A 26,901-nucleotide genomic window follows, 5' to 3' on the forward strand; every position below is an offset into this window, starting at 1 on the left:
GGAGATGCAAACATAAACATAGTGAATTGCCCAAGTGGGTCCACGTGAGAGCTGTGTGGTGGCTGGAGGTGATGAGATGCTGCCTCATTGCCTGGATCTTCAGTCTCCTCTCTGAAGCCCCCAGTCTGCTGTCAGGGGGGGACAGAGCTGAGGAGCAGGAGCCACTGCAGTGTGTGCTCAGGAGCCTGTGAGACAGATGGGTTTGGTTTTCTGAGGCTAAAATAATGATTGATGATCTTGAAAGCAAAAAGGAAGCTGGAGGAAAGAAGGGAGGGGGGAAAGAGTGGGAAGATAGTGACTGCTATTTCAGAAAACTGTTGTGGTGTTTCCCTCAGGGAAGGATGCTGCCCCACAGGGTGTCAGGGAGGGCTTTGCCACAGCTGGGGTGGTGATGAGGAAATCACTGCCCTGATGAGGGGTGGTCTTGGGGAGAGATGTCCTGGAGTAAATGGGCTTTTGGGTCTATTTTACTAAAATCTGAGAGCAGGAGGGATATATCTCATCTGTAGAGACTGGGCTGTGTGCAGCCAGACTCTGGTCATGCTGCTGCTGAGGAGCATTTCTTGCTGGGGGCTTTCTGGGACAAGAAAGCAAAGGCAGAATAAGACAAAGTTGTCTGAATATATGTGGATGGAGAGGAATTTATTGCATTTGTATCCTTTCTGAGCTCCAACAAGCAAATAAAATACATGGCAGCACAGAGCTGGAGCTCATTAAAATACCTCCATTTGCTTGTTGTACTTCAGCAGTGCCTGAGATGAATCATTTTGTCTCATGCTGAAGAGGTTCCTCAGTGAGGAGTGAAGATGCCTCTGAGCAAAGGAGGGTCATTAGGGACCTAGGACACAGCACTCAGTGCCTCAGCAGCACAGAGCCATCAGCATTTTCTGCAGCCTCAGGGCAGTGGTGCTGAGGATGCAGCTCGGGGAAGCTGGATGGGCAATCACCTCTGGGTGCATCCAGACACAGGTATGTGGTACCCAGAGTGGCACCAGGAGATGGGGGGTGGTGGCAATGTCATCATGAGCTTTTGAAGAGACAGGGAGGAGCCAGGCTCATCTGTGCTCAGAGCATCACCTCTGACATCCCAGCATGGGAGAAATCTGACAAAAAGGCTGCTGCTGTTTGCTGTTGAGAAAGCAGAGCAGTGATAAAAAGGGTGGTTTGTTTTTACAGAAACACTTTCTTAACCACTCTTTGTTTAAAACTTCATAACAAAAGAGAGGAGCTGAGCTGAGAAGCCCTGGCAGACAGCTCAGATGGAGAGCTGGTGTCCTCTGTTCTGGGGAATCTGTATCAGTAATGAGACTTGGATTCTGTTTCCTGTGACCCCCTCACCTGTCAGGCTGCTAATGAGCTTTGTAAATGAGAAAGGGAAAAAAAAGGGGGGGCCTTTGCTCCCTCACATCAGCAGGGACTTGTTCAGATGCTTATTGTCCTAAGACACAGTCTTGTACATGTTTCTGCAGATGATTGTTTTCTTTCCCCTTGAAGATGATTGTCCTCCTGTTGCTTTTGCTCTGAGGATGATGGTGGTGAGTGCAGGAACTGTGCTGAGTCCTGGTGGCAGGAGGCCATGTGGTGTCACACTCTGTGCCAGGGTGACAGCACTGGTTGGGGCATCTTGTTCCATTCCAACCAAGTGCCCTGTGCTTTGGTGGGGCTGGTCTGGTGGCCTCCTGAGGCAGGCAACAGGGATGTGGCAGCAGGTCCTGCCAGCTCTGCCTCTCCTTGTCACCTTGGAGATATAATTTAAAAGGGAAAATATCCTATTTGTTGAAAAAAAATCAAGGAAAAATATCACTGTCTTATTCAAGCATCCCTCTGAGTACTTGCATTCCATTTACTGACAGTGATGACAAAAAAAAAAAGACCCAGGTGCTCTGCCCATCATGGCTGGGAGGGGATGAGGTGGTGCCTGGCTGTGCCAAGAGCAAAACTCCTGCAAGCCATGGTGCTTCAGCCTTCACAAACCTGCAGGGTTGAGGCATTGCAACTGTGGGTCACATTTTGTCTGCAGGATCTGTACTATCAGTGCTAATGCAGAAGAAAATAAGAAAGTGAGCTTTCTTTTCCAGTTCTGAGAGCAATTTTCAAGGCTGGCCATCAGCACAGAGAAACCAGTTCACCCCTGCACAGACAGAGTGGGTCTGCAAGGTGGTGGAATTTTACATATGTAAAGGAACAGCTTCTCCTTGGCTTTTTGGAGCTGACCACGAGCCAGGGTCTCCTTCTACCTCCCTTTTCCTCTCTGTAGCATGTGTTAAGTACCAAACCCCCTTCCCAGGCTGTGAGATATTTTTACTTGTTGGATCCATGGAGGATGGTCTGGGAATTCAAAGCAAGTTCCAGAGCAGTGCAGGTCTAACGTGGCAAACCACAACCATCTTTTTCTTTTGAACAGCTAACACACTGTAGGATTCCCTTTTCTCCCTGGATAAATGGATCCATCCTGTATCCAAATGAGGGTTTTGCAGAGATGGTTGGCCAGGGGTTACTGGGGCACCACGTCTGAGCAGCTTTGCTCCCATCAGAGAGGGACATGTCACCCGTGGTCACCCAGACAGTTATTGGCTGAGTTACTTATTGATTTTCTCATCATTTTCTGACACAGCCCCCCAGCCTGTGTCACTGCCAAGGCAGATTGCAAATTGAACTGCAGCTGAATTGATGGGGGATTGATTAAAACTCATGGTAATTATTGGTTCTCTGCTGCCCAAGCCAGACAAATCAATGTCAGCAAGAACAGATATGGGCATTTATAAAAGCCCAGTGAGCACAGAGTGAGCACTGGTTGTGTGAGCCCACCTGGGAACCCAGACCACCCCTTCAGCCAGGGCAGTTGGGATGAGCCCAATCAGCTTTTCCCTGGAACATCACTGACTCCGCTCAGCCTGTGAGCAAGAACAGGTCCTGCCAGCTCTGCCTCTCCTTGTCACTTTGGAAATGTAATTTAAAAGGGAAAAAAGCCTGGTTTTTTGGGTAAAAAAATATCACTGTATTATTCAGGATCCCCGTGAGTGCTTGGAATCTGTTTGCTGACAGTGATGACAAGACCCTGCACCCAGATGGGCTTTGGTTTTATACCTACTCTGATTCAGCCAGACATCCCAGTTGGGAATCCTCTGCTCCAGGGGCAGGGAGAGGTGCTCCATCCACCTCTTAATCCTTGCAAAGCCCTCTGAGCAGGGGGCTAGTGCTGCCTCTCCTGCCACTTGCCCTTTTGTGTGCTGGTGGCAGAGCTCACCCATGCCCCCACCTCACTGCTCTGGCACCTTATGACCCCCAGCCCCACCAGGCAGGGTCCTTCCCTGTGTTTGTGCATTTCTGCCTGGTCCTTGGGGAATTCCTTTCTGCCACTCTTCAGCTGGCTGGAGAGCCATCCCTATGCCCAGCTGGGGATGGGTGCAGGGGGTTGTGCTTTATTTTGCAGGTTTTGTGCTGAGCTGTCTGCCTGATGTGATTAATGTGCATCGGGGTGCATTGTCACAAAGAGAAAGGAAACATGTTTTGTGGTGATTAAAAGCTAAAACTGAAGGACTGTCCTTAGGGTGGCTTCAAACAGAGTGGGGCTAAGGCAGGGGGGGCTTTGGTGACCTGCTAACCTAGTTCTGAGGAAGGATCCATTACCTTCCTCTGCTAACCCAGACCTGGGGAAAGAGCCATCACTCTGCAGGCTGGGGAAGATGCTGAGCTCAGCACACAGATGAGTGCCTGGGGGAATGTCCCCAGTGACAGCTCAGAAAAGCTGGAACTGATTCTCTGGCTATGATCCTATAGCTTCTGCTGAGTTAAGGACCCATCCAGTTGCCTTCACCGTGCTGAAGGGTACCTCGGGAGCTTCAGAGGGGACTTGGGCAGAACTCCAGACCTCCCCATCCCTGTTGGTGTGGGGAGAGCAGTGGGGAGGTGGCTGCAGTGCTGTGGAGCAGAAGATGCTATTTGCAGTTTCTGTATCCTCCAGGGATGTGTTGCTGCTGCTCTGCACTGCTTGTTCCTCCAGCCACTCTCCCCCTGCTCCTGTTTCCCAGGCAGCTTGGCAGTGAAAAGCACAGCTTGTTCTAAGTGTCCTCTCCTCCTTTGTGTTTATTCTGTCTAAGCAGCTAGAGAGCTTCCTGCTCCTGTCTTCTGCTGTTCCATGCCCAGGCATGGCTACTGTTTTGGGAGCCCTGCCTGCTCTGCAGACAGCCACCATCCTATTCCAGAGCCCTTCACTGCCAACATCTTTAGGCTAGAAAAGCCTCATGACTTTCAGCCTTTTCTGCTCTCTCTGTCCCACCTTAGCCTGTGCCTGCAGGGAAGTGCTGAGGTTGGAAAGGTCCAGCCAAGCTGAGGGCCAGTGAGGTGGTTGAGGGACGTGGGGCTCAGGGATACCTGAGATGTCACGGTGGAAAATGGCACAAGGTTTCACAGGTTTCTAGGAGGTGGAGAGAAACTTGTCATGGCTCAGATGAGCTGGGCCAGGACTCTCTAAAGTGTCTTTCTGGTGTCCTCTGTGGGGAGTTTGCTTCTGGAATAGGAAGAGTGAGCAAGGCTGGGCAGCCCATCTCCTGTCAGGACCTTGCCTGTGCCAGGCAGCAGAGTCCAGGCTCTCCTGAACTTTTATTAATATGTACAGCATTTTGCTCACATGGAAAAATTGATTTTCTTTTTTAAGCAAAAAATATAGTGGTTTTATAACCTTTCTTCTGTCTGACAGAGGTCGTTTATAACCTGCCTTCAACACTGCCTGTTCAGGCTCCAGTCTAACTCATCTTCAAGAAATTCCATAATGCAGTTTTAATTGGGAGCTGCTCCTTGGCAAGATTTATTTATTTTTTCAAGGACTGGCCTTTTTGTTGTTATTTGTGTGCGCCTGTGTTTGGCGAAAAGGGATAAATAATGCAAGTAGAATAGAAGATTGCTATAATCTGGGTGACAATTTCTTAATGGTATTTGCAGCCAGCTGGCTTTTATCTTTTGGGACAAGGAGAGCCAGCTGGGGAACTGAAATTAAAACCCGGAGACAGATCTCCAGCTTGTGTGAATCAGCCTGGCTCCTTCAGCCGTGGAAAACTGGTGTGATGAGCCTGGGTTATGATCCTCTTCTCCTCTTGTCTTGTCTTCTTTCCCATGGGAGACAGCAAGGTGCTTTTGGAGATGATGCCCAGGCCATGTTTGCTGGCCTGCCTGGTGTGGGTTGAGGGAATTTTCTGGTTTGAGATGAATTTCTGGGTCACTCCCAAGTGCTGAGATAGTTTTCTGGGTTAATCCCAGGTGTTGGGTTATTTTTTCTGGGTCACATCAGACTTCTCTGCATCTCAGAGGGAACAGGTAACAAATGCAGAGGGTTTCTCCAGCATGTTACAGTATAGACCATCAGGCTTTTCCCCATTCTGCCTGGAGGCTTCATTGCTGTGGAACTTTGCTGTCTTGAGAATTTCACTCTCTTCTGAAGGGATGGTTGGGAGTGTGACTTTTGCAGCAGACTGGGTCCTTGTCCTTTCCCCAAAGACTGTGAGAGGTGTTGCAAAGCCCTTGGGGCTGCCCTATCCATCACTTGAGATGAATTAATCTCCTTTAGGTGCAGATGAAACTCAGCAGCATGACACATAAATCCCTCTGGCTCATGGATAGGCCTGAACTGTGGCTCCAGGGGTCCACAAATGACCTTACCATGTCCCCTCTCTCACTGCAGTGTCCTGAGGACCTTCGACCCATGAAGGATGGCACTGGTTGTTACGACTACTCCAAAGGGATTGACTGCTCAGATGGCTTCAATGGTGGCTGTGAGCAGCTCTGTCTCCAGCAGACCCTCCCTCTGCCCCACGACCCCTCATCCAGCACCATCTTCATGTTCTGTGGGTGAGTCCCTTCCAACACTCCCCCATCTCCTGCTATTAACAAAATAACCAGTGGCCTCTGCCACCCACCCCCAACCCAGCATGCCCAGTGAGGGAGCTGGGTACTGAAAAGAAAGGCTGTTTATGGAGCTGATTTTCAGCAGGGCATAGAGGCACCTGGTTTGCCTGTGGGCAAAAGTGGAAGGGGAGTACAAGGAGCAATGTGAGCAGATGCACCTTCCTCTCCCCCAGCGTGTGATGGCACAGCTTGATCTGTGACTCAGCATGAAGGGACCCAAAAATCATCCATTGCTTGTTGGAGGGGGAAAGAGGAGGATTTGTTTCAAAAATACTACTTTTTTTCTTCTTCCTTTTTTTTTTTTTTCTTTCTTCTCCCCTTTGCCTCTCTTAAAATAGAGTTTCATCCCTGATTTTGGCAGGGATCCTATAATCCTACACAATTTAGCATTTTCTCTCAGGGAAAGCTCCCTGGCTGCAGTATGTGCTAAAAGGAGCTCAGTGAGGAGCTGGCTTTGTGCTGCACAGCTGCAGGGAGCAGCCCTCACCCACCCAGCCTCTGCCCAGTCCCTCGCCAGGGCTCCTCTGCCCCATCCTTTGGCTCTCAGGCACGTGCAGGAACCTCCTTCACACCCCCTTGGGAAAGAACAGGGTGAAAGAAGGGAAAAAGAGCCCTTTAGGGGAGGAAATACCCACAGATTCTTAACAATAATTCTGAGGAACATCTCTGGATGCTGCAGGTTCAGCAGACACTTTGTGAAGCCCAGGTTCAAGCACCCCAGGGAGCTTTGCCCATATCATCTGGTCACTTTTTTTTTTCTTTTCATCTTTTTGCTGGTTTCTTGGCTTTTTCCCCTCCATCTTCTTTTTTCCCCTCCTTATTGTTTAGAAGCATGGAGCAATCGGGTCACTAAGAGAGACCATGGTGCCTCCACTGTGGCTGCAAACGGGGCTGGAAATCCACAAGGCACAGGAGACCTTTCTGGGGTCTAGAAAATCTTGGGACATTACGTGGTCTCTATCTGCACCCAGACAGGAGATCTGCATTTCAATCTTCCATCCCCAAGGACAGAGACTGTTTCCCTTTTTTTCTTTTTTTTTTTTTTTTTTTTTTTTTTAATAATCCCTCTTCAAGGCAGAGCAGCACTTTATGAACAGGCGAGAGAGAGTGCAACAGCCGGGTGGGAGTTTTGCTTGCAGCAGTAAAATGAATGCAGCACAGGAATGGAAGAGGGAAGAAGCCCAGATGGGGGCTTTGCTTAAAGGCTGATGTTAGCAGAGCTCTGCATCTGTGGGGAGGAAGGGGCAGGCAGGGAATGGAGGTTTCCTCGTCAGCTTGGGAATCACAGTGCTGGGACAAAGGCTGGAGGATAGAGAAGAGAAGGAGTGTGGTAGGATGAGCACAGGGAAAAGATGTCACAGTAGCTGTGCTTCAATCACATCCCCTGCTGCCTGCCTCAGTTTCCCCTATTATCTGCTGAAAACAAACATGTGCATTGTGCCCACAGTGTGTTTGGAATCTGGGCGAAGGAGCAAATGAGCAACCCTGTTGCAGGAGGGCATTGCTGGGTGGAAATAAGAGCAGGAGATTGATTTTGCTTTTCTTTTGCCTGGGGAATGTGCAGCTGCAGAAGATTCAGAGAGCAATAGGTGAGCAGGGGCTGCTGATGGTGGAGCAGCACAGGAGCAGGTTCCAGGCAGAGAGCAGGCAGAGAGGGTCATGCTAGAAAGAAGGATGGGTGTTAGGAACCAAGCCCTTGTTTGCTGGTCTCCCTACTGAGCCTCTGCAGAGCCTCTGCCTTCCCAGGAGCTTCTGTGAGTGTTGTGGATGCTGGGCTGGGCACTGTGGGCTCATCCTGGGGCACAGCTCATGGGGAATTCTCCTGGCTCTGCTCCTGGCCCGTTTTACATACTTCATGGTGCTCTGCAGGTGTGTGGAGGAGTACAAGCTGGCCCCTGATGGGAAGTCCTGCCTGATGCTGTCAGACATCTGTGAGGGCCCCAAGTGCCTGAAGTCAGATGCCAAGTTCAACGACACCCTCTTTGGAGAGATGCTTCATGGCTATAACAACAGGAGCCAGCATGTCAATCAAGGACAGGTCTTCCAGATGTCTTTCAGGTATGATCCAGTTCTTCTCCTAGTTTTGGCAATACTGGGATGGGCCCAAGATGTGTTGGTGCAGAGGAAGCATCTCTGATGTTCCCCAGGGGAAGAGAGCTAAAGGACAGCAAGCACCTGTGGTTTTCCTACTTGCTCATCCTGCAGGCAGCAGCGTGGGACCCTCCTGGGTCAGTGCGTGTGTCTGATCAGATGGGTGTTTAATTGCCTTTGATGGGCTTTTCTCAGTGGTGTTGCCTCATCTTTTTCTAAGCACTAAGAGCTTTCATCTCTGTGATACCCTGCGAGTTCCAATGTTTAATTGCATGGAGCATCAAAGAGCTTTTCCTTTGGTGTGTGTTCAGCCTATGCCAGCTGGTTTTACTCAGTGCCCCAGTCCTGTACCAGGAGGAGCTGTGGGTATAGCATGATAAAAAACAAGGTAAATAAGCTGCAAGTAAATACACCCCCCAGAGTGCAAGCAGTGGGTGGCCAGGGGTGTTTGCAGGCTGCTTCCCAGGTACTGGGGTGCTGAGGGTCATATGTGGGTGGGGAGAGCATGGGCTCAACTGCTCCAGTCTCTGCCCTCCTGTGCTCATGAAGGAGAACTTGCTGATAGTTGCTGAATTCAGGGCTGGAAAATGATTTGTTTCTGTTTCTTCAGCTCTGCATATTGCTCAGGTGTAAACTAAGGTGAGCCTGTGAGTTTCCAAGCAGCAGAGCTTGGAAGATCCAGCCCACATCCCACCCAAACACAACTTCTCTTTGGGCAGTGGCTGCCAGTGCACTGAGGGTTTTGTTTTTCTTACGTTCAGCTGCCAAGACATTGTGCCTCCAATTTCAGCTGCAGTTGTGGGTGCTCAGTGCTGCTGTTCTTCTGGACACTTTTTCCCCAGCTCAGTGCAAAGCCTTCCTAGCTATAAATTCAAGCTGAACTCTCGCCTTTTGCTCTCCTGATGGCAGATGAATTATGAGATCCAGCAGCACAAAGACACTCAGAATGGAGTGCTTGGAGCCAAGAGAACTGCAGCCTTTGCTGGAAGTGAGAATTGACAGGACATGAAGGCAATTTTCCCAGCGGGCTCCCCTTTGCTTTCTCTCCCTCCGAAGTTACAAGTGTCAGTGGGTCCAGCAGAGCAGAGCCAAGGCTGCAGAGCTGGAATTTTCCATGAGCTGGTGGGTCAAACAGGTCTGGAGGCGTTAAAAAAACTCCTCAAGCCCATCTCATGGGAATGCCAGACCACAATGGGCTCCCCCCATATCATGTCTAGCCCCAGCTTGTGCCATCAATGCCAAGTCTCTATGCACCAGACTCCCTTTTGCAAAGGGTTAATTTCCTCTCTAGCTTATCTGTAACCTGCCCTTGGCTTGCACTATAAGGCAGAAGGGTTGGAAAGCCATCCTTCCCCTGCCTTGGCAAAGGCTGGGATCTAGGAGCTGCTGTACTGCTTCCAGGAAGCAAACACATCTCCCATCATCAGGGTTAAATTCTAGCTGGAAAGGACACAAGGTTATCTGTAGGTCTGGAAGATGTGGTTTCTCCAAGTTATGCTGCCTGGGAGCATCCTGCCTGGGTTTGGGCAGTCCCAGGCTGGACCAGGAGCATCCTACATTCCCTTGGCCTCTTTGCTTTTGGGATAAAACACGTGCAGGGTTGGGATTGCATCTTCCAGGAGGCAGAGCCCAAAGCACTCTCTGGGGCTCCTACATTCCCTTGGCCTCTTTGCTTTTGGGATAAAACACATGCAGGGTTGGGATTGCATCTTCCAGGAGGCAGAGCCCAAAGCACTCTCTGGGACTCATGGCTGACAGGTTTTGAAGATTAAAAATAAGGGCTGAAAGTGACCTCTTTCATATGGCTGGCACTGCTCCTGGCCAGGTGTGCATGCAGTTTGGGAAAGCTTTTTCTTGTGAGGGTCTGTGCAATGGGAGCCAGATCCTCTGCATGCCTTTTGCCATCACAACCAGAATTTTCTGTGCCCAGCATCAGCTGGGAGGACTGGTCCCAAGTGTTACACCTGTGAGGGGCAGGAGAAAGCAGGTCTGAAATGAGAGCAAAGAGCTGCCCATGTGTTGCAGGCTGTGATGCTCTGGCTTGGCAGAGCTCAGAGCAAGTGGGAGGCATCATGTCTTGCTCCAAAGATGCTTTTAGCAGCCTTGGAAGGTCAGCACAGCTGACCTTTCCCATTTTAATGTAGCTTGGTGGTTCCAGAAGCACCAGGCAGAGATGAGGAGGGCTCTTCCCTGCTCAAAGCCTCCTTCCCCGTGGCCAGGCTGCCCACTGTGTCGGAGGGCTATGGAGTAGAAGCACCATTACATCACCTTCTAACAAGGGAAGAGAAGGAGGTTAATGGAGAAGAAATTATTAACTAAAAGATGTAATTTGCCTCTGATTTTCATAGATATTCAAGAAGCTCTCTGAGCATTAAGACACCAGCTGTTAGAGAAGCCCTTAATTTGGTGCATTTGAAACATAGCAGGAAGCTGCCTAATACCAGGGATTAAAAGCCTGTTTCTGCAAAGTAGGAGCAAGGACCTGCTATCAGAACAAGGGGCTGAGTATTTTGGAGGGATTTATCACTGCTGGGATCCTTTAGCTATGCAGATGTGACAGTCCTCTGAATGGTGTCTGCTTCCCATGCCGCCGCATCTTCAGTGTCTTTAATAATAGGATCTTCTCAATCCACCAGGCATGTCAGCATGGTGCTGGGAGGGAGACTTTGTGATGGAAAAAAACATCTTGCACACCCTGGCCTGGGTAACACCTATCAGTTACAGCAGTGTTTCAGTCCCATTGGGATGGTCTCTTTGCCACCCAATGATCTCTAAGTCTCATTAGAGCCTCTGCCTTTCTCCAGTGGCTGCGTGGTCCTCCTGGCCACAGCTCCACACGACTCTGCAGCACCAACTGCTTTATTGAGAGGATGGGGGGTGTGGTGGGTGCCTAAAGGATGCAGAGTAGGGATGGTGTTTGATGTGAGAATGCAGCTGAAAATAAAACAGGAGACTTGTCCAGCCTGCAGGTCCCAGACCTCAGACTAGCCTGTGGTTCCAGTTGGCTCTAGCTCAGGTTTTGGTTTTCCTCTGTAACCCACAGCATTTTATTGAAGGGAGACAGGCAGCACCCAGCCATTTGGGTGGCATGACTTGAGGAGATGGTAACTCCCAAGGAAAGGATGGAGGAATCAAATAGTGGCTGCTGTGACCAGGGATGGGGAGCAGTCAGAAGAGTTCACACTGTGTGAGCTGGACGTGCTGGATATACTCACCAGCACCTCGTTTTGTCACAAAGAGCCTGTCCCTGCTTGCACACCCCTTTGTGCTTGATGCCAAGGACCCTTTCCCCATCCATCAGACAGTGAAGCCACAGCCCAGCAGGATGTGAGCACCACTCCATGTCTATAGCTCAGCTTAAGTTGCCGTGGGTTAGGAGCTGTGGACAGCTTTTTCTGTACTGAGGTGGCTTAGGAACTGCTGATCATCACTGAGGGGTTGGGGTGCTCAACTGACCCACTGAGCAAGCAAGTGTCAAGGTTCCTCCTTGGAGGAGAGTGCCACAATCTTCCTGCTGCTGTTTCATTGCAAGGATTTAGGTCAAGGCACCGTTCTGGTGATGCTTCTGCCACGCGGTCTCTCACCAGGACCTTTGGTGGGGTGCAGAAGAAAGGTCTTTGATCCCACAGCAGAATCCCAACTTACTCCTTTTGATCCAAAAGCACGTTCTGAGCTGCTGTCTTACTCTCTCTTGTGAAAACCAAACCAAACCAAAACATTCTTGTCTTTAGTAAAAGGCTGTGCAGCACTAATGAATAGATGGGACTGGGGCTCATCTATTCCAGTCACACCTCTCAGTCTGGCCAGGAGGCTCAGCAGTGGATCCAGCTAGCTAAGGACTAGATTAGAGCAGTTTTGTCCCCGTTGCCTCACGGTGGGGCAGAGCCCAAACTCTGTGCCGTCCCTAAATTGCCTGGGGATTATTTTCCAAATGGAGTGTTTGTTCATTTCTTATCTGTTTTGTGCCATCGCTTTGCCACGAGGGAGTAGCAATTTTAGTTTCAGAGCTGTTTGTAGTTTCAAAATGTTGCTTTTATACCATTAGTATGGAAAAAAACCCAAATTACTACCCATGGAGCTGACTTTTCTCACTGGATTATCACTGCATGGCAAACAGGCTGTCAGAGCAACATGTGGCAGAGCACTCCCCAGGGAGCAGCCATCTGCCCCAAAGCTGGGTCCCTTTTTATCCCTGCCTCTGGTTCCCATCCTGGCTCTTGTTCCAGCTTGGTCCAGCCCCCAGACATGGGGAGCAGCTTGCTCACCCCCACAACCCCCATTTGATCCCCCGCAGGAGAAATGCAGTGAGTCCAGGGAGTTGCTGGTTGCTGGGAGCAGATAAGAAGCTAAATTGCTTTGGTGGTTGCAGCAGGGAGAGAGAGGTCTGTGTTTGCATTCCCTTCCTGCAAAACAATGATCCTGCCAAACAATGGGTGTTTTCCCCTCTCTGGAAGCAGGGAGGCTGTGGGGCTGCTGTGCTGAGGACCCTCCTGCAGACTGGAAGCACCCTTTCCTCTGCAAATTGTTGCTTGAAACATGCTGTTTGTCATTTAGTATGTTTTGGGTTGGAAAAGACCTCAAAGATCATCTAGTCCCAATACCCTGCATAGGCAGGGACATCTCCCACCAGCTCAGGTTGCTCCAGGCCCCATCCAACCTGACCTGGAACACTGCCAGGGATGGGGCAGCCACAGCTTCTCTGGGCAGCCTGGGCCAGGGGCTCAGTACCCTGACATCAAAGGATGTCTTCCTAATGTCCAGCCTCAGTCCCTCCTCTGCCAGTTTAAATCCATTACCCCTTGTCCTATTACTGGGATGATGGGACCCAGTCCCTCCCCAGCTTTCTTGGGGCCTCTTCAGGCACTGGAAGGTGCTCTAAGGTCTCCCCGGAGCCTTCTTTTCTCCAGCCTGAACAACCCCAACTCTCTCAGCCTGTCCACATCCCCACCTGTAAAATCTGTACAGCCTCAGGGAAGGTTGGATGGGAGGTGGTGCTGAGTGCCAGACGGTGCTGCTGAGCCCAGCACTGAAGTGCCACGGGGAAGGATGGGCACCCACTGCCCCTGGGCACTGCCAGCCCAGCTCTGCCTCCTCACAGCTCTGTTAATGCTGTCAGACGCACGCCCTGAACCAACACAAAGAATTGTCATAATATTGATGGGGAGTTTGGCAAGTTAATTTTAAATCTGTCACTCACTCCTTCCCCTCGCTGCTTCTCAGCCCTTAATAAACCAGTGGGGTGTGCTGACAGCTCAGCACCAGCCCTGCCAGGGGGCTGCTTCATGGAATGCCCCCACCCCATCACTTCCCCTGTACTGGAGAGGCATCATGTGAGCTGCACCCAGTGTGTCCCCAGCTGTGGGTGCTGCTGGGCTTTGGGATGGGCCCCAGCACGGTGGAGCATCATTTATGGGTTCAGGAGCCAGGTGGGATCTTCTCTGGTTTCCCTCTGCTGGGAGCTGATGGGCCAGCCTCAGTGAGGACAGCCAGCTCCCCAACAGAGGCACTAACTGCATGGCTGCAACTCCTTAAATTAACTCTATTGATTTTTTCATATTTTTTCCCCCCTCTCTTTGAAACCTCTGAGTGCAGAAGTTATAATTGTGCTGTTTATAATTCCTGTGCCAGTGAGGTGCCCCAACGCCTTGTTTACCTATTACCCTTCAGGCCAGGATAACGGATGGATCTCTTTTCCAGTGGCTGCCTCCCATTTCATTCCTCTTTTTATTATTTGTTGCTGCAATTCTATTACCTGTTCACAGCTCCAAAGCCTCAGACATACTAGTTGGAAGCAATGATGTCTTTCCAAGCCAGGCTAATGCCCCAGGCCCTGGTCCTCAGTGGGTAAGGGGGCCATTAGCAGTTTAGAAGCAGTGTGGAGCTGTTGTGGGATGTGATGCTTCACTCTCATCCCTGCTCATGGTACCCACTTGGGAGCACTGCCTCCTCCCAGCCAGGGATGCTGCCTGCACAGCAGAGCTGTCCTGATACCCACGTGTGGCTGTGCCACACTCAAGGGCTTTGCAGTCCCCAAAGGACCCCTATCTGAGCTGTTTTGCCTCAATCTCCCAAGGCCCCCCAAATTACTGAGACATTTTTTTTCTCAATCCTATTTTTCTCCTCCTCTCAACCTAGTGGAAGGAACATCCTGGCTGCTCTCTAGAGTCCCTCCAGCCTTTTTCAGAACCTGAAACGGGTTGCACAGAAACACAGGCTGTGTATTTTGGGCTCATCAGACTAAGCAGAGATTTTTCTCAGTCCAGTGTATCCATGACTGGTGCAATTAGCACAGCACCCCAGCAGTTTCCATGTGTCAGCCCTGCTCTGTTTCAAAGGTAACATCCCTCCGAGAAGGAGAACAGACTGTGGGGCTTCGAGCTGGGATTGCTGACAGCCTCTGGCCCCACACTTTTTGCAACCCAGTTTGCACTGGGTTGGTAGCATTTTTTTCATCCTTTTAGCAAAACAAAAGCAAGTCTGGTGCTAGCAATATCCTAAAGGCAATAGGGGGGGGGCCTGGGTGAAAGAGATGGTTTTTTAAAATATACTGAGATATTAGTAATAGAGGAATTGTAATTACTGGATGTTTTCTGACTTGTTCTGTGCCTGGTGTGGGAAAGATTTAAGGATGGGCCCAGCATGTTCTCAGTGAGGCTGGGCAAGGCCATGGCAGCTGTGTCCTGCTCCTGCTGCCCCATCTCTGCTCCAGATACGTTTCTCTGCTTCTCCATTTTATCCTGGTCTGTGCAGGAATAACCTCACTCAGGGTTGATCTCTGGTGTTTGGCCATTGCCCATGAGAGCCCCACGGCTCTCAGAGTGTGCCTGAGCCCCAGGGAGCTCAGAACTAATTCCACATCCATGGCCTGGGCTTTGGGCTCATTCCCCAGCCTCTCCAGTGGGGCCAGGCAGTGAGTAGGTGGCTGTGAAAGATCCCAACCGAATACCCTATCCTGAGGCTGAGGAAAAGCCCAGTTTTCACCTTGATCTGTGCCCTGCAAACAGGCTTTGCAGCCATGCAAATGGAAGAGTTGATGTCTCAAAGGGAAGGCCAAGCCCCAGAGATGGGCAGGGAGGTGGCAGACCTGGTGGAGATGCCCTGGAGGATGGGGACACATGCTCCAAACCTGTGCTGGCGGGCACGGGTGCAGCTCAGAGCAGAGGCACTGCTGGTGGTACCAGAACCCACCCAAACCAGTGGGGTGGCACCCATGGGCTTTTGCAGGGCTCAGCGACCAGTTGGTGGTGGCAGAGCTTTCCTTTTCCCCAGCAACAGGACTTGTGCCTCCACAAGGAGAGATGCCCAGGAGCTGCTCCCCCCACCCCATACCCCTGCACCCTGCTCCCCCCGCAGCCCTGGCAGCGTGGATGTGGCTGCACAGATGTTTGTGTTCTCTGCAGCTGATGAAAATATTCATTATCTTGTTAGCTGCTGCAGAGGAGGAAGTGCAGATTTGCATTTCCACAGCTAATCACACAGCACAAACAGAGCCTGTCACCCAGCAGTGCTAATTGGGCAGAGCAGCTCTGTGTGCCAGGCAGGGAGCCCTCCCTCCTGCCCTTCCCACCACCAGGGCTGCCATAGGGGTGGCAGGGGAGAAGGGCAGAGGCTGCATCCAGGAGGATGCTGGAGTTTCTGGGAGCAGGAGGTGGAGGAAGGCAGTGGCTATTGGGGCTGGGTTGGTTGGAGGGGTGCCTGGGCTGGATGGGAGCAGGTGGTGGGATGCCAGTCTGGGAACACTGTTGGGCAAGGCATGTGTCTGTGTGTATGGGAAGGTTGTGTCTCCTAGTCCTGGCACTGGCTCATCCCTTGGGAAGCTGGTCTGGGACATGGACTCATTCTGCAAAGTGCCTGCCCTGCTGTCATCAGCCTGTGGTCCTCAGTGAACACCCACATCCCCCCACATCTGTCAGGGACTCGGTGAGGTCTTCAGGGTCCACCCTGTGAAAAGCTAATGGTGACACCCTTGTCTCAATCCTGAGCATGAGGAGAGGATACAGGTTTGAGGGAGGGAACACAGCCCCTACAGAAGAGGAGGGACTGTAGGTCAGCACTGGGGACTTGCTCCCCTCCCAGGTTTGGCAGAGTTGTGGTGGCTTGTGTGCTGTCCCCTCCTTGCCACCAGTCCCTTCATGGTGTCCAGCACTTGCCAAGCCTGCTGTCACTTTCCTGAGCTTCCAGGGCACCCTGGAGGTTTCCTTCTTTCCCGTGCTGTGGGGAGCAGCCCATGGGTTGGACTGGCTGACCTGCTAGCCTTTCCCACCTCTGACTTTTATGTTCCTAATTATAGCTGGTGTTATTGCATAGTTAATCTGTGTTATTAAGAGATGCAGTGGAGATTGGTTTTATTATAATAACAGCTTAGATTTATAGAGTACCTCTCATCCCAGGGGGTCCTTATTGGCTTTATAGCCTTACAGTGATGCACAGAAAGGAATAGCTACCTCATCACTCCTCTGCCATGGGATGCAGCCAGTCCTGGGGGCTTGGGGCTCTGCACCCTCTCAGGACACACAGAAATAAGGGTTTTGTTCAGCTGAAAAGAAAGAAGAGAGTGAGGCACAAGGGACTGAGGCAGTAATTTGTAATCACCTGACTGTGATTACAGCAGTTTTCCATCCTGCTGTGGGCATCTCTATGGTGGCACCACTAGCACAGGCTGTGGGTTTGTGCTGGCTGCACCATTAGACACCACCCCACAGCACCTCTGGGGACAAGAATGACACTTAGCATCCTGTCACTGCTTTTTCTTGCTAGTGTCAGCACTGGTTGATGGAGATTCCCCATCCAAGGACTAAATTGTCTTGACATTGACTTAGCAATGCAAATCCTTGCTCCAGGCAATGCAGGCACCAGCACAGGGATGTGAGAGCAGTCACAGCTCTGCCAGCTGTCGAGCCATACCTGCTCCCAGGTAGCAGCAGGGCTTGGATGCAATCCTCACTGCAGCAGAAAATCTTGTCTTGCCTTTTCCCATCCCAAGTGGTCTCTCCAGAGATGGAGGATTTGTCCTTCTGCCTGTTGCAGTGTCACTTGTGACTGCAAAAACCTGAAGTGTGAAGTTTGGGGCTGGGCCTCATCAGTAGAACCCACTCTCCACCAAAGGAGTGGACAAGCTGTGCTGGGAGCCCTCCTGTCCCCTGCCACATCCTGTCCTTAGCGGATATGTTCCAGGGATAACTCAGGAGTTCTCCTACATCAAAATCAATTTTTTGGGCAGTGTGACCCAGCATGACACCCTCCTCCTTGTCCCCCAGCAATGTCCCCTGGCTGTCATGCTGTCACCCCGCTCAGATTGCAGCCAGGCAAGGAGGACTCTCCCATGGGCCATTACCTTCAATAACAATTTTCTTGAGCTGAAAGCTTGGGGCATTTGTGCCAGTTCATTTCTCCCCCAGCACGAGCTGAGACAGAGCAGCCCCTGGCTCTCCTGGGGATGGTACCACTTGCCAGCTGTGCCCGCATCTGCAGGCAGCAGGCAAACATCTGGAAGGTGTCATGGCACTGCCACTTGTCATCAGGCAGCCACACAGCCTGGGAGGGATGGCCTGCAGGGCTGGGAGGAGGGAAGCAAAGTGGAAGGTGCTCTGAGGCACCTTGCTGAGCCCCTGGAGGGAGCTGGCTCCCAGCACCCACTGTGCTCCGGGAGGGTGACATGGGGTGAAGATCACTGCAGGGGCTGTCACCCCACTCCATCTCTCTGCATGCATCATTTTGTGGTTTCCATTGTTAACTTCACAGACAGAAACATGACTTTGCAGATGCAGTCACAAATCCCAGCTAATTCACCATATGCTCTGGCTGCCTGACAGTGCTGAGGAGCTGCTGCTCGTGGCTGTGTCCCCAGGTGCTGCCCTGCCTGGGGCTGCTGTCACCTGTCCCTAGTCCCTGGTGCCACACCAGCTCTGCTGGGCTGTGCTGGTGGGTTTGCTGAGAGGAGGGTTGGCTGAATACCCTGTACCCTGAGAACCTCTGGATGCTGCAGCCCTGACTGGTGGGCACTGGGCACCACTGGAGCTGTCCCAGGCTCGATGGAGCCCAGTGTGGAGGTACTGGTGTACAGTGGGTCTTACAGGGAGGGAAAGTCTGAGCATTAACTGTGTTGAAATGACTCTTGGAGTGCCAGCATATGAAATGGGTGGTAATATTGCAGCCCTGCTGCTGCTTGTGGCTGTTTTCCCTCTGCTTCTAATGACTAATAGAGAAAAGACAAAACAATTTCTATTAGTTTCTCCCACGCCGCAGTGGGTTTCTTATTTTCCAAACCTCATTAGAGTTTGTAATACCATGGTGGTAGTCAAGAACAGTCCGAATCACCCTGGGGGGAAGGAAGAACTGAAGAGATATGATGTGCAGCCCAGTATTAACGCTGTGCCTGGCTCCTTTCCAGGGTCCCTCCTGATTCCTTTCCAAACTCTTACGCCTTATCTCCATCTTAAAGGTTAACGATGAAGCTTAGGAGAGGAAAAAAAAATAATAAAAAGGCTTAAGATCCCAATTTGTTAAAAGAGAATAGATGTGTGTGCTGAGCAGGGAGCTGGGTCTGCATTTACATTGGAAAGGCAAATATTATTGAAATGGCAGTGCTGGCTCCTTGCAGGGTGGTGTAGCTGGGGTGTGGGTTTCCCTGGAAGAGCTGCTGGGGCCAGGGGCTGCTGCAAGGCCATGGGCTTCCCAAAATCCTGCAGGAACTGTGTAGAAGTCAGGCACCAACCTCATGCCAGTTCCTTGGGAAGTCCCAGTGTGTAGTCCTGGCTCCTCTGAAGTCAGTGGGAGTTTTATTTGTGGCTGTGTTACAAATAATGGTAATGAAAGTGCCCGCACGGAGCTGCTTGAGCAACGCTCGGGGAATGATTGCAAACAGCATCTGAACAACCTGCACGAGAGGAGCAGCCTTGGCTCAGCTCACCACTGAAATAATCATTCAGAGGAGGTGCCCAGCCTGGCTGTGTGCTGCTCAGGCATTTCAAAAATGTTCCCCCAGAGAAACCATCCCTAGGACCATCTCACACTGGCCACAGCCCAGTGGGCAGAAGCTCCTGTGAGCTGCTCCAGGAGGTCAATCTGTTGTCTTCTCCATCCACATTGTTCAAAAGCTGAATGTTGATGAGCTTATGGAAGCTGACAAGGTCAGACCCTTTGGCTGTCAGCTGTGGGGAAGGTAATGGAGGGAGACACCTTGAAGAGCAGATACATGGAGCGGGACACAGATCCTTCTGGCAGACACTAAGCAGTGCCAGCCCTTTGCAGTCTGGTGGTTTTCTCATCTACCACATCTGTTGGGCAATTCTTGGACCTTCCCATTGAGAAAGTGTGGCATGTGGCTCAAATGTGTCCTCTTGACCCTGCCAGGAGGGTTGCAGGCTCAAGACAAGGTTACTGAGGCCAAATCCTCTCTTTCTGAGAGCCACATCCTATCTCACTGGTGAGATCAGCTAAGGAGTCGATGCAGGGTCATGTGGGGAGAGAGGTTTGGGCTGCTTGCTCCTTGGTTTTTTCCCTTTGGCAAGGAGGAGAGGAGCAGAGAGGTATGGAAAGGCTTTTTCTGAATGATGCAGGGCAATAGTGAGGAGGTAGCAACATCAAGATGCAAAGTGCTGAGTCAGACATACACTGTGCCTCCATCAGCCTCCTTGCTGCTTGCCCAAGCATCAAATGACCCTGGGTCCTGCTCTGTCAGAAGGGAGGGACTGTTGGAGGACTCTGGTATGTTGGGTTCTGGTCCTGATGGGGCTGGGAGATGTTACCCAGCTTCAGGGGTTGATGGTGGCAGTTTCTGCACCATGTCTTCCAGCTCACGTGCAATCACTTCCCGAGGGATTTGCTCTCTCCAGGTGTGGGCTTCCAGGAGCAAGCTGTGTCAAAGTTATAGACAAAGAAGAAACAGGTTGTCACTCTCTTCCCTTTCTCCAGCTGGGAATGTGTCAGCTTTTGGTCCTCGCGCTCTCACTCTAAAATGGGGATTTTGGACTTTTCTTAAAACTTCTTGTAGCATATCAACATGCTTAGGTTAAGCACGGGAAATCTCCATCCCAAAGGGCATAATCTGTATATTTGCAAAGTTCTGTGAGGAGTGGAAAGCTAGAGCTTTGCATGGGAGTCCTCATGCAGCCCTGACTCCATAATTAAGGCATAAATCCAGCTTTGCCTGCACAGGCACCAGGCGTTGCTGTGGGAACCGTAACTTTCCAAATTTTTTTTCCTTGGTGCTCCATTTCAGCCTGTTCCCAACAGGCTCTCTGGAGGAAGAAAGGCAGGATTTCAGCCCTGCAGTAGACACACTTTACTGGAGTAATTAAATAGCTGTATAATGGGGAGTGGGGCAGGGAGAATAATCAAAGGTGATAAATGGGTTCTGGGCTAGGGGCACTTAGCTGAGCTTTGTTGCTTCTGCTGGCCAGAGTCCTGTGCCACGGCTGGACCTCCTGGTTCTGCCACCAGGAGAGTTCTGCTCCTATCACTTGTGACTTCTCCATCTCCCTGTGTCCAAGAAGATTCTTGTGTCTTTTCTTTAGAAGTGGCTTCAGGAGAGGAGGCACTTTTTCTCTGTGATGGTGTTTGGCATCAGTGCCCCAGTGTCGGGCATTACTGACGATGTCACTGAGGCTGTGCAGACCAGAGGAAGGCTTTAGGACTTTTTGGGGGTAGTTGGGGATGGTCTGTAGGAAATCAGGTGGGAACTGGTCCAGTGTTGGTGGAGCACAAGGTTGATGGGCATGGGCAGGCAGGTCTCAGGGTTCTGCAAGGAGAGTTCTGCTGTTGACCTGGGCTCAGGTATGAGTGGTGCAGAGAGCTGAGTTATTGGCTCAACAGCTGAACTAAACCCTCAGCAGCAGCTTGCTTTGGGTTACCATGGAACAGGCTTGATGCTCTAGTGAACAGGGAAGCAGTTGCTGTCTCTGTTGCTTTTAGATACCTGGGAAGGACAGGAGCCCCCAGGAGACCCAGAGGTGGTGACAGTCTGGAGATAGCAACTATTTGCCTTCCTCCTTCTATTTTGAACTTAAAAGCAGCAATGACCAAACCCATCTCTGCTCAGGTTCTGCAACAATTTCAAGTCAAGTTGCCAAATAGCTTTGGATCCACTGAATTTATGGTGAATTCACCAGGAATTAATCCCTCTTCCCATTTCTGCCAGCTCCCAGTGCTTCTTCCTCCTCTCTCCCCCCATCCCAGTGTAAATGGTGGTTAGGGCTAAAAGCTGGGGAGCTGGACAGGGCTTTGGGGCCTGGAAAAACCCAACCCATCTCTCCATTTTTTAATCCTGCCTCATTGTACAGGAGTGGGGCCTTGCTAAAATTAATGACCAGTAAATTTGGAGTAACTGCTGCTTCAGAGGGTTTGCATTAAGCCTTTATAATTTACCAGTGCCTGAGGTCATGGAGACACATGGGGGGAGATTTATGGCATGCTTACCCTCTCCAAAGTGGTTGTGGAAAGCAGGACACCCTCTTTTCTATCTCCCAGTGACTCTAGATCAATATTTTTTTTTCTTTTTTTTTTTTTTTTTTTTTGTGACAACAAGCTAAAAAGAAGCTATTTCTGAATACCCCTATGTCAGATGCAGCCTGGGCAACCTCTTGTGAAGTTGCAGCCACCACAGCAGGAAAGCTCCTCTCAGAAAAAGTTAGGTCAAAACCTGGCACTAAATAACTTCAAATCCATCTTGTTCTCCCCAAGCTATTGCAGGACAGAAAGAAGAAAGATTCATAAATTATTCTTGCCAGAGAAGGCATCCTCTCAGACTTGCAGAGAAGAAAGCACAGTCCTCCCATAGTCACTGTGCTGAACATGAGCACACTGGATGACAATGTGATTAACATTTGTAGCTGTGCTGGCTCAGATAAGGGTAATTAAATCTCACGCTTCAGGGCATCAGCTAATCACTTGCGGGGTTATTTTATATTTCACTTTTTTTTTTACCCCTTCATAAATATATTTGCCCGGTTGCTGTGATACAGGGTGTGCATCCGTGCATCCGCTGGTGGTGGCAGATGGGGACAGGAATCCCCGTGCCAGCTGATTTGCAGTGGGAGTTGTACCAGGACAAGGAGGGTCTGCAGATGGGTCAGTGGTCAGAGTCCAATCTTGAGACCATGTCCTTCAGGAGCCCCAGATGGCTGAGCTGAAGAGGAGAGGCTGCTCCTTCACCCAGTGGTGTTGCTTAAAGGAAGATGACATGAATGTGAGTCGCCAACTGATTGTTTTGTACCGTGGGCCAAAATCCCACTGCCAGCTTGGCCCTGGCTTTCAGCACCTTCTCAAGGGGATTGAGTGCCCCCAGGGCTCAACCAAATTGTTGAGACCCCATCGGGGGGGACCACAGCACTCCAGCTGCTCCCCAGCATCTGCATCAAGCTCTCCCCCTTTCACTAGGAGGTCTCGTGGGATCTTGACTGGATGCTCCCATCAGCTGTGTGAGATGATACCAGCACTGAGGGGCACAGCACAACTACACCGCAGCTGTGGACGTGTTGCACAACCTTGGGTGTATTATTTAAGGTCAGATTCCCCCAAAACATCTCTAGTTTGTGTACTAAGTTACAGAGGACAGGAGGGCACTGGCACAGTGGGTCTGGCTGCCTCAGCCCTCCTCATGGTACCTGAGCAGCTGCTAAATGCCTTTACCCCGTCAGTGCCTGGGGACAGAGGGAGCTGCTGTCTTTGTCACCTGAGGCAGTGGGTGGATTTTATGTCTCTGCCAAAGTCACACAATGTGTCCATCAAAGTCAGGATTCTGAACTCTGTTTATTCCAGGCACCTGCCTTCCTCCTCAGCCCACCTTGCTGGTATAGGCACTCAGTGAAGCCTCATTTGACCTCTCCCTGCATCAAGATTCATTTATCTGTAAGTCAGCTCCTTCCCACAGCAGGAACGTACTCCAGATCAGATGGTCCTGGGGACCAGATCTGTAAGAGAGAAACAGAAAATCCTTGTATCTGCAAAATGCCCCTAGAGATGTGCAGCTCCCTCTGTGAGTACCCAGCATCTCATACATTGGTGATGAGGTGATGCTGGAGGCCAGAGCAAGAGCCAGTTGCAGGACTGGGAAGTACTGGGAGCGGGCGGCTTTGCTGGACTCTCTCCTTGTCCCATTGGAATAAACCTGGCTCCATGGCTGGTAGGATCTGTGAAGTCATGAAGGTTCTGTTGAGCTCCTTGGCAATGGCAGGGACCCCACAGGGTGAACTGTGCCTGGTCCTACGCCCGTGTGGACGTGCTGGTGGCTTGGTCACGGAGGTGGAGGCACACGTGATGGCACGTGCAGAGGGATGCTGTCACATCCTTCCCCTTGCCTGTGTCCCTGCCCCTCACACAGAGCCTGAAGGCTTTGATCGGAGCTTCTAGCAAGCACAAAAGCCTGGCAGCAACTCTTTTTTCTGCTTCTGTGGTGAGCAGTGCTGCGAGCTGCAGGGTTATTAATAAGCACAGTGGACAAGGAGCTACAGCCCTCTGCTGGCTGCCTCTCCACTGCTCGCTGCCCTTCGTGCCAGCCCCGCACACGTGGGGCTGGGGATCCCAGCACCCCCTTCCCACATCTTCCCCCTGCCCTGCAGCTTCAGCTCACCCTTGCTTTGGAGTGATGGAGAAGAGGGGGCTGGAGGTGGGGAAGAAAGGAAGCGGCAGGAAGGGTTTGGTAGCAAAAAACCTGCATCATTGAAGTGCCCTGAGTCCTGCTCTGTAGCACTGTGGCAGAACAGTGTAGGCACACACCAGTCTGTACCCTCACACCTTGACTCACAAGGTCACCAGTCTGTACCCCCACCCCTTGTTTTGCCTCGACCTTTTGACTGTTACAGCAAGCAGCAGAGCACAGGCTTTTGGTAAATACCTTCTCATGTAGGACTTAGCTCTGAGCAGCAGCTGCTGCCTGCATGTGCCCCTGCACTGCTGTGCATCTTCTCCAGCTCTCCTGGCCCCTAGATGAGCTGAGTTGAAGCCCAGGGACAGGCTCATGGCTCAGGTCCTCAGGCTCATGGCACAGGTGGATGCCAGTGAAATGGTCCAGGTGGGTTTGTGTGGGAGGAGGAGGAGAGGCTGCTGCATCCTCTCTCCTCTGTGCTCAGGTGCAGCGTGCAGGGCTAATGTGGTGGTCTGGTGTCTGCTGAGCCACGTGTTTCTATCCCCTATGGCTTAGCTCTTCTGGCACTGTCAGGTCTGTCCCCACCTCATATGGTTGGATCTCAGAGGTCCTTTCCAACCAAAGCTGTTCTGTGATTCCTGAAAAGAGGTGGGGGAGTGCTTGGGTGGGTGGCACTAGCCAGTGTCATTGTCCTCCTGGCCATGCCCTTCTGGTCTGGTGGGATGCAGGGATGTGCAGGCCTCTGGTGTGACCCACCTGGCCCTTATGCTTGCTCTCTGGTGATGGGTGTGAAGCTCAGGGAGGGGATGGTCCCCAAACTCTGGGGTGGCAGGCGGGCTCAGAGCAGCTGCCTCTCACTGGCCCAGTGTGGCACAGGGTTTCTCCAGGGTGTTGAGATTTGGTAGCACTGATATTTTTTCCCCTTTCCTGCTAAGGCAGAGACCCTGACATGCTCCTCTTTGTGGTCCCTGCTGACTTGCCTAATTTTTCAGCCCCCTCTTCCCACCGCCCCACAGCTCCCATCTCCAGAGGTGACTTCAGTTCCCTGGTTGCTTTGCTGAGACAGCAAAGGGCTCCCTGCAGCAAAACCTTCATCTGCCACAGGGACCTCGTGGGGAACTGGCAGCATCCACAGGAGATTTGTGAGCACATGCATGAGTGAGAGGCTTTTTTCCTCAGACAAATAAACCACTTTTTCTCCAGCAGTGCCTACAGCAAAGCTGCTGAGATGTAATCACGTGCCGACAGCTTTGAGACAGGGGTGCAGCATGAAAGCAGGGAGCTGCCTGTGCAGCCATGCTCAGCCCCCTCTCTGTCCCCTTCTGCAGCTGCTCATCTCACTGCTTTTTGCCCACCTGGGGGCCAGAAGTATCCCCAGGCTGGTTGTTTGGCTCTACAGCCTCCTGCTCACCACCAGCACAGGTTGCATCAGCTGCATCCTGACCTTGGAGCAGCAGATGGGCCCCAGGGAAGGGCTCCTCCAGCCCAGTGCCTCTTCTGGAGGGAGGGACCTTGGTGGTAACCAAGGTGTCCTCACTTGCAAGATGATCGTGGGGTGATGGAGCATCCTGCCTGGGAATGGGCCATGGGGGTGTAAAACTGGAGAAGGAGGGATCAACAGCAAAAATGGTTAAAGGAAAATCTACTCAGAAAAACACAGCTGGGACAGGCGGTGCCAGCCTCAGCCTGCCCCCAGCTCCTGGGGCTGACCTGATTTTGCAGGAACCTCCCTTTTTTCTGCTTAGCTGCCTTTTTGTTTCTGCACCTGGAGGATGCAGAGCCTCCTGGCCAATGTTTCAGCTCTAAGATCAATATTTAAAATGCCCCCCTCTGCTATTTCCTTTGCGCAGGCGTGAGGTGTTTCTCTTGCTGGGGGAGGCTTGTGTCCCAGAGACCTGTCTGTTCACCATTTCATATAATTTCCCCTGTATCCTTGTTCTAGAAACAATTCATTAGGGGCCTATTATACAGTGTTATACCTGCCAAGGTTAGAAAAGATCCTGCACGTGTGGTAAAATCACACCGTGAGCTGCAGCGCTGGCTTTTTTTGTGTGTGTGTGTGTGTGCATCTGTCTATAAATGTATTTTTTCCTTCTTCTGGAGAGCCAGACATCCCAGGGCAAAGCTGTGAGAGTGATGCTGCTGCTCAGGATGGTGAGGCCCAGCAGGTCTTGGGCTGGGATCATGCTGCAGGTGGTGGAAAGGGGCAGATTTGGAGTGCCATTCCTCTCCCCACTGTCTGGCCCCTCTCCATTTTGAAAATCTGGACCAAAATCAGTGGCCAGGTCCTCATGTTGAGGGCAGTCTCACAATGCTGGAGACCTAATGGAGCCATGGCCCCCAGTGAGCTCATTAAGCATGGCCAGGGGCAAGTGGTGGTTGTGGCTGCAGACCCCATCCCCTGTTAGGTCTCCTGCTCTCAGGAGATGTTCCTCACCCTCCTAAGCCATCAGACCCCATGCCTGCAGGGCTGCTCAGCCCCCCTACTCCCCACTGTGGCCTGCATCGTTTCTTTGCAGTTGTCTTTTTCTCTCTGCAGGGAGAATAACTTCATCAAGGACTTCCCCCAGTTGGCTGATGGGCTCCTGGTGATCCCACTGCCCGTGGAGGAGCAGTGCCGTGGTGTCCTCTCGGAGCCCCTTCCCGACCTCCAGCTTCTCACTGGTATGAGCTGCCCCCAGGCTAAATCCCATGGGTCTGAGCACAGGAGCAAGTGTCCCTTTTCCCACCCTGGATCCCAGCATGGTCCCCAAGGGCCATCAATACCTCTGGTGTCTCAGGGTTCTCCATGACATCTCTCCTGTGTACATAAGGCAGACACAGCCCACGGGCTGTCTGTATCTCCATCCCTGTGGGCTTCAGGCAGATGCAGCCATCACAGTGCTGGCCCTGCCAGCAACCCAGGGACCCCGTGGCATGGCTGCAAGAGGACATCACCATCCCTGCTACTGTCCTGTTTCTTGGCCCTGTGGCATGCAGCAAAGTAAGTGCTTGATGTGAGCATCAGTGTTTCCCAGAGCTGAGCCTGGGCTCTTCCTTTGCAGGAGACATCAAGTATGATGAGGCAATGGGCTACCCTATGGTCCAGCACTGGAGGGTCAGGAGCAACCTCTACAGGGTGAAGCTCAGCTCCATCACCCTCTCTGCAGGTGAGGGCTTCTGACTGTGGGGAAATGCATCTGGGTGGGTGGGTGGTGGTCCTCTGCTCTGAGACAGTCAAGCTGGGCATCTCACCAACATTTCACACCTCCAGGCTCTGCTCAGGCACCAACTGGCACTCCCAGCACTGAAGCCTCTGAAGTATCAGAGATTTTCCTCCTTTTTAC

The 26,901-nt window shown here is 51.6% G+C and overlaps 1 protein-coding gene across 1 annotated transcript in view; it reads left to right on the forward strand.

Moving 5' to 3' along the window:
• The window catches only part of ASTN2 (astrotactin 2), a 319,778-nt gene that overhangs the window by 175,539 nt on the left and 117,338 nt on the right, over positions 1–26,901 (forward strand). Inside the window, exons 12-15 of the mRNA XM_071766590.1 lie at positions 5,678–5,844; positions 7,771–7,959; positions 26,115–26,239; positions 26,620–26,724. Coding sequence (XP_071622691.1) covers positions 5,678–5,844; positions 7,771–7,959; positions 26,115–26,239; positions 26,620–26,724 — 586 coding nt within the window. The remainder of the gene's footprint in view (positions 1–5,677; positions 5,845–7,770; positions 7,960–26,114; positions 26,240–26,619; positions 26,725–26,901) is intronic.

Source organism: Heliangelus exortis, chromosome 22, assembly GCF_036169615.1.
Source record: "Heliangelus exortis chromosome 22, bHelExo1.hap1, whole genome shotgun sequence".
Lineage (NCBI taxonomy): Eukaryota > Metazoa > Chordata > Aves > Apodiformes > Trochilidae > Heliangelus > Heliangelus exortis.